General features: G+C 40.5%; 1 protein-coding gene and 1 pseudogene across 1 annotated transcript; both read left to right on the top strand.

The window, feature by feature from the left end:
- The first annotated feature begins 2,115 nt into the window (after positions 1 to 2,115).
- Positions 2,116 to 5,272, top strand: LOC144465136 (THAP domain-containing protein 6-like; annotated as a pseudogene).
- A 2,045-nt stretch (positions 5,273 to 7,317) lies between these two features.
- Positions 7,318 to 10,223, top strand: LOC144464963 (immunoglobulin lambda-1 light chain-like). The gene is made up of 3 exons (XM_078172806.1): positions 7,318 to 7,475; positions 9,209 to 9,508; positions 9,630 to 10,223. Exons 1-3 carry the CDS (start codon positions 7,337 to 7,339, stop codon positions 9,791 to 9,793), a joined length of 603 nt encoding a protein of 200 aa, XP_078028932.1. The 5' UTR covers positions 7,318 to 7,336; the 3' UTR covers positions 9,794 to 10,223.
- The last annotated feature ends 1,739 nt before the right edge of the window (positions 10,224 to 11,962 follow it).

Genomic DNA, 11,962 nt, shown 5'->3' with positions numbered 1-11,962 from the left:
GTGAACCTGCATTCAGCTCAGAGTGACTCAACTAGTGGAAACCAGAAACTAGGACTTGCCTATGTGGCATATAGCCTATTACTTTGTAGACACAAGACCCATTTTGGATTTAAAGCAAAATTCATGGTTGAATATATTTTGATTAAGATCGAACTAAAACCTTATTTTGGGAATAATAATATATTTTATGTATTATTGTAGTCTAAAGAGCATTTCATGATATATTTCTAACATAATGTGGCCTATTACACCGACATACATTTATACTATAAAATAAATGCTGTGTGGATATTAATATAAATGTGTCTCTTGCATTTGTCATGAATCATGTTTCTAATTTGCCTTGTTTTGCATCACTTTAGTGTGCTGGCTACCAAATGAACTCATAAGTGCAATTCCAACCACATCATTTCAATCACATAAACAAACAATGGCTCAGTTCTGCTAAATATGTCCATCAATGAGCATATGCTCAGTTAGCGCCCAACATTTATGACAGCAGAATTTTTGGCCTATCTACTGCTTGCTCTGCCCAGCTGCTTGAAAGGATGGCTGCTGCAGCAACAGGCTACTATTTTAATGTAGCTGCTAACATAAAGTACTCTTTGCTGCTAATTTAGCATTTTTGACATTTACAAAGCTCCAAATGCCTTTACATGCTCTCACAACACATATAAGGAACTTAATGTAAAGTTTAAAAGCTAAAGACTAACCGCTAAGGATCCCACGGAGAAAAAGGCTTGACTCCACAGCATGAAAGTTAGTATTCTGCAGACATTAAAAAAACTACCTCAAATTATTGTTTTCTTTCAGTCATCCAAAAATGACCTATAAAATACATGCACATAATTGCAATACCATTCTAAAACAGTAAACCATTGTGGAACCTAGTAGTTGAGACTATTTTACTGGTTACAAAATAAGCACATTCAAATCTTGTTTGTCCCTCTTGGACAGATTTATTTTTAACTTAAGCGCAGACAGTGAAATGTCAAAATATAAGCCAACCAGTAGCACTTGTATAACACAAAATAAAGTGCTTTCTTATTCCCTGAACACTGAGAAATAAAGAAAACCAAACCACACCCTACAAACCACGTCCACAATGCTAAACTGTGCTAAACAGAAGAAGAAGAACGAAGAACGAAGAAGATGGGCGGAGATGGCGATGGTGACTCAGGTAAGACTTCTACTAAAACATTGTTTTAAATGCTGACGTTACTTTTACTTGCGTTTTGTGTCGGCTTTTGGGGAACAGCCCATTGGTCCGACCATATTAAACCCACTGTTCTGAAGTCCGTTCCGAAATCATCATGATGCCCTGTGGTTAAGGTCTGGTTAGGTTTAGGCACAAAAAACACTTGGTTAGGGTCAGGAAAAGATCATAGTGTGGGTTAAAATGAAAAAGAAAGTGGCAAACACATAAGCTGTGAGCCTGCTCCGCCTCAAGCCTTTCCCAGCTGACCCAGAGCCGGTCGCGGTGCACCATCAAGGCAGAAATACGCCCGCCGGGAGCCATTCAGCACTGCGGACCGTTGGACTAATGGGCTGTCGGACCAATGACATGGACCCGTCTTTTGCACTGTATGTCAGTGACTAAACTACAAAAACAAGACCTGTAAATGGACATGCACATGAATGAGGCATTGCCCTGGGGGATTATATTGCAGCTAGCTCATCCTAGTCGACCAATTCAAAAAGTTACTGTCCTGATTTGTCATTTAGACACCAAACATTCAAAAATTTGAGCTTGACAGAGGGAACAATGCAAAAAGCATAATTTGACCATAATTAGATTTTGTAAAAGAGTAAAAGTTATGCTGTTGACATGTATGTTTGCAGATTTTAAATGAAATAGCTTTTTATTCCCTCTATTGTGCTTCAGTAACTTTTATATAAATTTAATGGCTCGTGGAGCCAAGTGTTCAGGTGTATGCAGTTAGGTAAGCTTAAGTAGGACAGGGCCTTTTTTAAAATGAGGTTTGGTTGAGTCTAGGAAATGATACCTATGTTGTGGTGAGGGCGGGTAAACCATAGACATATAATACGTAGACGCCGCATTGAGCCCTGAATCGTATGTCGAAGTCACCGCCATATTGGATGTGGCAAGCTGGGGAGACCGGGCAAGATGCCCCACTCATGTGCTGCTTGGAAATGTACGAACCGTTTCACGATCCATACCAGATCCCAGGGAATTACCTTTCACAGGTAAGACTGAACAATTACTTTTGATTGTATTTGGCCATTATAACATCATTTTGAGAACAGAATTTGACGTTGTGGATAATACTATGAAGTCTCGCGCACAATACTGTGACTTCCCGCGGTCAAACCAGACTCCAAACAACGAAAAAGTCAATCTTACTAAACAAAATTGCCCCGAACGAACTACTCTGATTGTTGTCAGTTGCTTAGCTAACTTTTCTTCTACTATGTAGGTTTCCCAAAGACAAAGAGCTGAGAAAGCTGCTAGCCCGTCCTCCATGCTCTGCAGTGAGCATTTCAGACCTGAGGACTTTGACAGAACAGGTCAAATAGTCCGGCTCAGAGATGGAGCTATTCCTTCTGTCTTCTGTTTCCCAGCTCATCTCCAAAGGGTATATCAATAGGCTGTATTAGATAAGTCAATGCCACACTATGCTGAAAGTGTTTTATTTTTCCTTTCTGAGGGCTCTAGTTTCGCTGACCGGGCGAGGCGGGGGCGCAGCGCACCTGCGCTTCGCCAACTGGGTGTGGCCAGGCGGATTTTGCAAGTTTGGCACACCGTGCGCCTGGCGCAGCTACTCCTCTTTCCCACCTCCGTCCCTCCTACCTGCGCAAGTCGGAAAGAGGGAGGAGAGAAGGCGTGGAGTGGGTTTTACACACATCACACCAATCAAATGAGCCCCTCTCCTCGCCCTTAAATGCGCCGCGCGAAGGCGTAATGAGAGTTTACTCAATTCGCCATGGCAGAAGAGAGCAGCAGCGTCAGACGGCCAAACTTCTCCCAGGAGGAAACTGATGTTTTGGTCCGGGAGGTCCAAGCTCGCAGTGTCCGAATATACGGAACTGCGAGCAGACCTCCACGGGCTGATGATGCAAAGGTAGCCTGGGAAGTGGTCACCACAATTGTAAATCAATGTTGCGTTTCTCTCGCGTGCTCTCTCTTTCTCTCTCGCAGTCTCACTCTGTTTCTTTTCTTTTGACTTTTCTGAGATGACAGATGCTGAATATATACTCCCTATCTGATGCTGTGGCTGTTTGTGGTTGGCTGAGAGGGATGTGAACTCATTAGTTTGCAGCTGTGTTAATCAAATCAGGTTGGGTTTCCATTACGCGTGCCAAACGTGCCAAACGGTGCCAATCCCCTTTGATCTGACATCAGATGTGACGGGACAGTCGATACAGAGATTCATTTATGTGCTGATTGCAGATAGTTGCATTGCCTGCGCTGACAGTAGACCTGGTTTCAGGTGGCGAGCTTTTAGCGCACCTTCAGCGAAGCCTTTTAACACTAAACTGTCACTGCGCCAAGCTGGATCTGTCGACACCTCCCCCTGCTGCACCGCCACACCCATGTCAGCGCACCTCGGTCTGCCAAACTATCAAACTGAGCGCGCCTTGGGTTGTGCTGCTCGAAACTAGCTTTGCGCGGGGTTCGCCACCCTGCACTGCGCCAGGAAACTAGAGCCCTGAATGTGAAGGAATCAGCTGTGTATTTTGTATTACCCTGTGAGATAATTCAAATATTTTATCCTTCACTTTAGCCTGTGGCTACCAGGACATCTCAGACCTCAAAGAAGGCTCAAGAGAGCCTGTCAGTGGACTGTTCCCAGCTCGTCCAAGAGACCGAACCCCTTCCTGTGCCCAGTGTTGTGAGTACTAAGTACTATATGCCTCAAACAGCTATGAGCATCACGACCCTGGTTATATTCAAACCTCTTGTCACCCCCACCCCCTCCCACCACCTCCCACTCTCTGTCACTCTGTTCTGACATACTGACGTACACACATGCACATACATTGAAACATGTCGTGAATGTGCATCCTAGACACACACAGACACACACACACACACACACACACACACAGACACACACACACACACACACACACACACACACAGACACACAGACACAGATACACACACAGTGCTGACAATACAATTGAGGAGTGATGTGATTACAGTTAGAATGTGACTGACTGTGACTGAGTGATGTCATACAAACATGACTCATAATATTTTCATCATCGTTTCTAGGACCACTCCTATGCACTGCCTTTGTCACCTGATGATCTGAGGGCCAGACTCAGTGAAGCCTTGGCTCGGGTGGAGAGTCTGGAAAGAGAGAAGCAGAATGCAAAAGATAGAGAAAGGAGGGCAAAGAACACTGTCCATGGTGTTCTGGAGGCTCTAAGGGTGAAGCAACTCATAAATGAAGAGCTGAAAGAGAGGCTCGATTCATACTCAGGTAAAATGAAAATACAGATTTGGAGAAAATTTTAACTTGAGTGTATAAAACTTTCCCATTTTGTTACGTAAGACTTCCTAGTTATTTCAAGGGTACTTACTAATTAGCCTGTGCTAATTGAATTTCAGATCTTCCAGTACACCTCCTGTCAAAACAGAGCCATGAATACACCAAAGACCAGAGGGAGTTTGCCGTCACTCTCCACTTACATGGTCCAAAAGCTAGTCTCTCCAAATGAATCTCCCACATCCACATACACTGCAAAATTCATGTTATTTGAAGCCTTTTTTTTCTATCTAAGCTGTGCATATTATTTAATCCCGTTATGACTGCACAGAGTGAACAGCAGACATAGCTACACTTAACATAATCAACATTACCATGAATGAATAATGATAAACCATAAATAGAGGACCTTAAATAGATCCCCGTCTCTGAGATTAATTGTTTGCTGATGGGCATTGGCCGATACTGCTTCCAGTGATTAGTGATCAGCCACAAAAATCCTGATCAGAGCATCCATATTAAATAACTGCTTTTTCTTCTTAGCGAGGTGGATGAGTTCTGTGGATGCCAAGAGTGCTAAGAGTGTTATGTGTCACAATGGATGGGCATGCCTCCAATGTCAGCATGTGTAACCAACTTGGGTGCCAGCTAAAGGGAAGCCCTGTTGAGCCCTTAAGAAGCTTTTTCCACATCCAGTGACTGGTGAGAGGGTGTGTGTGATGATGGATGCTTGCCACATGTTGAAGTTAGGACAGAATATGCTGCAGGCTTACAATCCAATAACCAGCACCACTGGCCAGATCAACTGGACATAGATCGTTCATCTGAATGATGTCCAAAAAAAAGATGGATTGCACGCTGTCAGCAAGGTAACAGACAAGCATGTGAATTTTGATTCACAGAAGATGAAGGTGTCCTTGGCTGCGCAGACACTGAGTCGCTCTGTGACAGTAGCTCTGTGCACACTGAGGGACCTTGGCTATTCACAGTTTCAACACTACGAAGCAACAGCTGAATTCATTGAGGTAATACTAACATAATACTCATAGTAAGGTTGTTTTTTTAACAATTAATTGTGCAGCCCTAATGCAAACCTTGTTTTTTATCAACATTTACTGGCCATGCTGTGAACAGTGAATCCTTTTTATATTTTAGAAATTAGACTAACGACTCACGGGAACATGATATTGTTTATGATGATGATTCAGATGCTTTTGTTAATGCAGACATTTGCTTTTAGATAACTGACAGGCTCTTCGCCACCAGGGGTAAACACACCACTTCCCTTTTCGCAGACTCTTGTTACATCACCATCTACGTGACAGCGCCTTTCAGTGGCCATATTTGTTACGACAACACATCCACAGTATAATTTCTGCACTATGCCGCGGCAGCTCCAGGAATCCATGACAAGACGTGAAATCAGCGGAAGACGGCGTGTAATCGCAGAACTGCGTTTTCCTGAGGGGTCTAACTGCTTCACAACACACATGCCACCATATCTGGAGGTGAGAAATGCAAGACTTGAAATATTTCTTCATCCTCTGCAGGAGGGCATCATTCGTCATTGTAGGTAGTAGTAGCCTAGTTATGTAAGGTGGCGCCACCTACCGTACAGGAGTGGAACGACTACCAGCACTTGTTTTTTCGAGTGTGAAATTGGAGGTGTGGCGTGAGACCGTGGGAAATCAACCAGTTGCATGACAGCCCTGTAAAAAGCTCCTTGGAGGCAAGGTGCCAGGTGTGGATGAGATTCTCCCTGAGATGCTGAAGGCTCTGGACACTGTTTTGCTGCCATTGTTGAAACACTGGTACAGTGCATGTAGAGTGGCAGACCAGGGTGGTGGTTTCCACTTATCCTGAGTGAGCTGAAGTGGCTTTGTAGTACAAGCCTCTGGCCTGGGAACACCTTGGGATCCCCCATTAGGAGCTGGAAAGTGTTGCTGGGGAGAGGAACGTCCTGAGAACCTTGCTCAGCCTGCTGCCCCCGTGACCCAGCCCCAAGTAGTGCTGCAAATGCATGGATTCAAATGAAAGTCTAAAAATGATAAAAACAAAAACAAGCTTTAGCATTTTGACAAAGTTTCAAATCTTCTGCTTTGACCTGCTGCAGGAATAAAGTCCATTCCTCCTCACAATGCTGATGTTGTGGATGTTTATGGTCCCCAGAGGATGAATCCTAATATTGATTTAGTTTGAAGATGTCTTTTCAACTGCTAATCAACAGAGAAATGTCTCATGAGCATATGTGACACAATATTGATATACAAGATATTTGAAGGCTTGAAAACAAAGTAGAATGATATCAGTGTCAAACCCTATATACATCCATCCAAACACTGACATCACTTTGAATCAATGCTTAGATTTCAACTGACAACAAACCTTTTCAAGCAATAAGCTTCATTTGATCTTGAATATTTTTCAGCTTCAGTTCAGCAAAAATATTTGAGTGTTAAGCCACTAAGTGTTTACAATATTTGTCCTAAACAGTAGTTTGACTTGTTGAGTGTTTGTTTGTGTCAACAGTAACTCTGCTCTCATGTGTTGCACTGATTTCAAAAGTAGGAGGATCACAACTCTTTCTACTTCAAATCAAAACAAGACTACAGAGCAACACACACTGGCTATGTGGACAAGCGTCCTGTCATCTGACGCACATCCGTCATCAATCAAAGTAATGGACAATTTCAAAATGTCAGCTGATGATGGTGCTGGATAAAAACTTAGCAAAGTCAGTAGGATTCATCCTCTGAGGAACATGAACGTGTCAAGCAACCATCCACGGAGACACTCTGCTAGTGTGTCTAAAAAGAAAATCAAAGAAGAGACAGTCATGTTAATATGAACATTAGAGAAACACATCATGGAGCTGAAATATGATACTGCTTCATCATTTGGACTCCTTCACCTCAGCTGACACATTCAACAGCACACAGGTTTTTGTATCACTCTCTCTCACTGTGGGAGGTGAACCGTACATGATCTTTGGCTCAGGAACTAAACTGTTTGTAACAGGTAAGAATAAAGCTTCATTTTCCTTCAGTTGTTTTATTGAACAAGTTGAAAATGTGTTTTTAATGAGTTTGTGCTGCTTCAGGCTTTACATGTTAGTTTTTTCATCATTAGTAGAGAATTCTTGCAGCCATGCAGCTATTGTTACATAAAAAAGCTTCATCATTCCTGAAAAGATGTTTAAATCTCACTGCACAACTCAAGTTATTCTTTATTTCTGCAGGAGATTAAACTGATTCATATAGAAAAAGTAGGATTATTGGAAATGTTACAGATATACAGTATTTGATCCTCTCAGTGATTCAGCACCATCTCTGCTTTTTATTAAACAACATTATATATGATATTAAACACTATTTATATATATCAGTAAATGTATTATGACGAGCACATATTAACAATAATAAATATATATATTTCAAAGGATGAATTTTGACTGATGATAAATGTTTCTTAAGATGGTAAATAATTATTAAATGAGGACATATATGTATATATATATATATATATATATATATATATATATATATATATATTAAAATATAATATATTACAGCAGCTACATTTTGAATATTTCATAAAGACTTTTTTATTAATATTTAAATGATATTCGATCAGTGATGATATATGATCATAAACACACAGACAAATACACACAAAATCAAAACTATATATTATGTCCAGTGTCATCTTAAATATATGACGGCAAATATTCTTTGGAGGGTAAATGTTGGCAGATTGTATGCATAAGTAAATACAGCTGATTTAATTTCAAAAGGAAAAAACTGTATTATATAATATCATAATCAGTATTATTTTTAAAGACGACTGTTGTGCACGCTGACATGCTGTGTTAATTGTAGATTAACAAGAAGCTAAAAACTGACATTTAAAAGTTATTCAATTAATTGTTATATGTTGGTAAATGTGAAACCTGTCGTGTTTATATTGTCATCAATAAAGGGAAATTTGTATTTTATGTGAAGATAAATTATTGTTCATTGTTTATCAAATATTTAATATAGAAGAATAAAACTGTAAATTCTGTGAAGGAAAATGTCTTTACTATATTATATTATATTATATTATATTATATGTGTTATGCTTTATTATATTGTAAGTTACTCCGTTTAGGATCAGCATGTTTTCATCTTATTTTTCATTTCATAGCAGTTTTTATTCGTATTTCACAAGTGATTGTGTGTTGTTAAAATTGTTGAAAATTAATATGAATTGTGGAAAAAAAGATATTATTTATATATCAATTTTTTAAATTGGTCAGAGTAAAGTATACGGTGGTAAATGTATTGTTTCTTGTTTTACGTGAAGGTAAATATGTAGTAAAGTATAATATGTGTATTCATGTACCCGTCAGTTATTTAAAATACAGGAAATCTATTCCCTTTTTATTGGAGGTAAAAGTGACAATTTTTGATGTAATAATAATAATTCTTGTTAAATTAGAGTGAGTGAAGTTTGTCCATTAAAATAAAGAATAGTTTCTTTAGTGTCCATAGAAGACATGCTGACAGTAGCTGCTCAGTGTGTTTGATATGAAGGTGAATCCAGTATATGTAGTGAACTTTGTGCTGTATTGATGAGTAGTTTAGTGATCAGAGTCCATGTAGTTTCCAGGATCAGACTGAATGCAGTGCAGTGCTGTAAGCTGCTGCTGACTGTGTGAATGTGTGTCTGTGCTGCTTGTTGCTGCTGCTGCTGCTGCTGTCAAACTTCAGATGAGCAGGTAGTGAAGCCCGTGGTGAGCGTGTACCCAGCAGCATCCAGAGCCCACCTGGAGGGGAAGAGCTCCCTGCTGTGTCTGGCCTCAGCCATGTTTCCTCCTCTGGTCCGCTTCTCCTGGAAAAGACAAGAGGAGAATGGACCTCTGCTCCCTGCTGAGGGAGAGCAGCTGGAGCTCAGAGAGTCGGGACGCACCGCCGCCATCTTGCTGATCCGTCAAAAAGAGATTGGTACATATAAATACCGCTGCTCCGTCCAGCACCAGGGGGGCACAGTGGAGGCCCAAACACAACAAGGTAATGAAGGCTTGGTGACTGTGTTCAGCAGTGATTCAGCTTCATGTCAAAGAGAGCAGAGGAGCAGAGGACTGACATTTCTCACTGACACTCCAAACATTTCACTCCTTTTCTCTTTCAGAGGTTTCCTACTTTCCAGTCCAGACTTTCCAGTCCAGGGTGAAGCTGCTCTGTGTGCTGTACACAGTGCTGATAGTGAAGAGTCTGGTGTACTGCTGTGGACTCTCTCTGCTGATGATCCTCAGAAACAAGGGACCGTCCACCAACTGCACACATGCTGACTGACTGTTTTCTGCTCGCCTTTTCTCACCATCAAATCTCATCAATTCATCTCATTTATCACTTTGATCAGTGTTCACAAATGTCACTTATGACGTCTTGTGATTGGTTGTAAATTTTATCTTTTTATGCACAGGTTAGATAGAGTCATCCTCAACATATAAACACACACACACACACACACACACACACACATATATATATTTGCAAGCATAAATTCTGTCTTGTGTTATTTTAATACTTCAGTTTGTTTCCACTTTTAAATTTGACTTGTATAATAACAGAAATTGAATCTGAATCATGAGCTGTCTGTCAGATATTTTATTGTTTGTAGTATTTCTTTTGTTCTTGTGTTTCTTTTTAATACATTCTGCAGAGTGCGGCAGGTTTGTCAAATTCTTTCAGTGTCACATTCTCAATAAAGTGAAAAATCAAAGTGTCTGTGTTTTATAAACCTCTTTGTTTTGATGGATTCCAGTTTGGCTTCATAGCAAATAATCAGAAACACAATCAGCTTCATTGGCCGTGTATGTTGACACCTACAAGTCATTTGACTCTGGTTGTAAGTAGCTCTGAATATACTTTCACACAGCGCCAAGAACACATGTACAGGAAGATATGAATATAAGCATACAGCTAAACAAGGACAACAAAGCTAAACAAAGATCAGCAAATATATACACACAGCTATTATATACAAGTCAGTAGGTGTGGGTGTTCCACCAGGTTCAGTGCTGAGCCCCTTTTATAATTGTGTCAGTGTGGATGTAAAACTCCACGCTGATGACACTGTTGTTTACACACATGAACAAACAGCAGAGTGAGCTGCTTTGAAGCTACAACTGCTATAAAATGATTACACAGCGGCTTCATCAGTCGGCCTCAAGTCTGAATGTTGCTGAAATAATGGAGCTGTTTGTTTTCATCATTCAATAAAATGTCACTTAACTATTAGAGTTTGATCAAGATGAAATGGATTGGTATAGTTACTGATTAGACGGGAATTAAGATTTATATTTATGGAACACATTTCAAGACAGAATCACAAAATGCTTCACAAAGAAATACAAAAGTTAGACATGTAGAAAACATATTTGTGATGAAGTCATGTATGAAGAGTATTTATTTAAACATGGCAGAAAATGAAGAGATGAATTTGAACTTGTTTTTGTACTGACGTGTTAAAAATGTATGCACACTATGATCCTGAGGTGAAGCAACATGGCCGCTCTAGTTCTGCTTCAGAAACAGATAGAGATGTTTTTTTGAGGGGGTGAAACAACAAGATGACTTGTTTGTCTCCGTGGTTTGTGTTTCTGTCTGAGTGGTTTGTGTTCTGTGGCTCTGATCAATGATAACACATGTAAGACTTATTTTTGGAAATGTTGCGGTGGAGGAGTCAGTGCTTCAAATCCTCTCGTGCTGATTTAAAGACTCTGAAACTTCAAACTTGTGTGAAATTGTATTTTTACAGAGACATTTCTGAGAAGATTTCAGAAAGAGCATTTAAGAATAGTTGAGCTGATTTCTTGGTGTGCTGTGACTGTGAACATGCTGCTGTTTTGAAGCGTAGTTTAGTTCTTATTCCCATGTGAACACTGTAGTGAGTGAGTGAAGTTCCTGGAATCTGGATTCTTTAAGCAGAGTGCATGGTTGTAACTGTCATTGTGTTGTTACTGTGAGAAAGGCTGCAGAGCAGAAACCCACACAGCCCATCTGCTGCAGGAGAGGAAGTGTTGATGGGCTGTCAACAGTTTTTTATGAGTCCTAATAACCACTGAGAACAGATTCATATCTGCTGCTGTACACACTCATCAACTGCTCTCCCTCTCTGTGGCTGTTTGTCTTTTGTCTTGTTGTCTGGAAGCCTTTTTTCCACTGAGCCCTCCACCCACACACAGCTGAACTGAGCCCAGAGAGCCCTATGCTATAAAGAAGTCTTCAAACATAGATATACCTGTTAGAATCTGGCTCACAATATTCACATCTAGAATCAAACTGACATTACTGTATGGTAGTGAAGTGTGGGCTCCTCTTGTAAATCAACATCATTTGTCTGTTCAACTATGTGCTTGGAGGAGCGTGGTCATGCAAACAGATTCTTGTTAAGGTTCAGCAACTCAAAGTGCTTTTTGATCAAATAGTCCAAGAAGTGAGGAGCTCCAGGAGCTAAAC

The sequence above is a fragment of the Epinephelus lanceolatus genome, chromosome 12, assembly GCF_041903045.1.
Source record: "Epinephelus lanceolatus isolate andai-2023 chromosome 12, ASM4190304v1, whole genome shotgun sequence".
Classification (NCBI taxonomy): domain Eukaryota; kingdom Metazoa; phylum Chordata; class Actinopteri; order Perciformes; family Serranidae; genus Epinephelus; species Epinephelus lanceolatus.
This window is presented reverse-complemented; position numbering and strand designations above follow the sequence as displayed.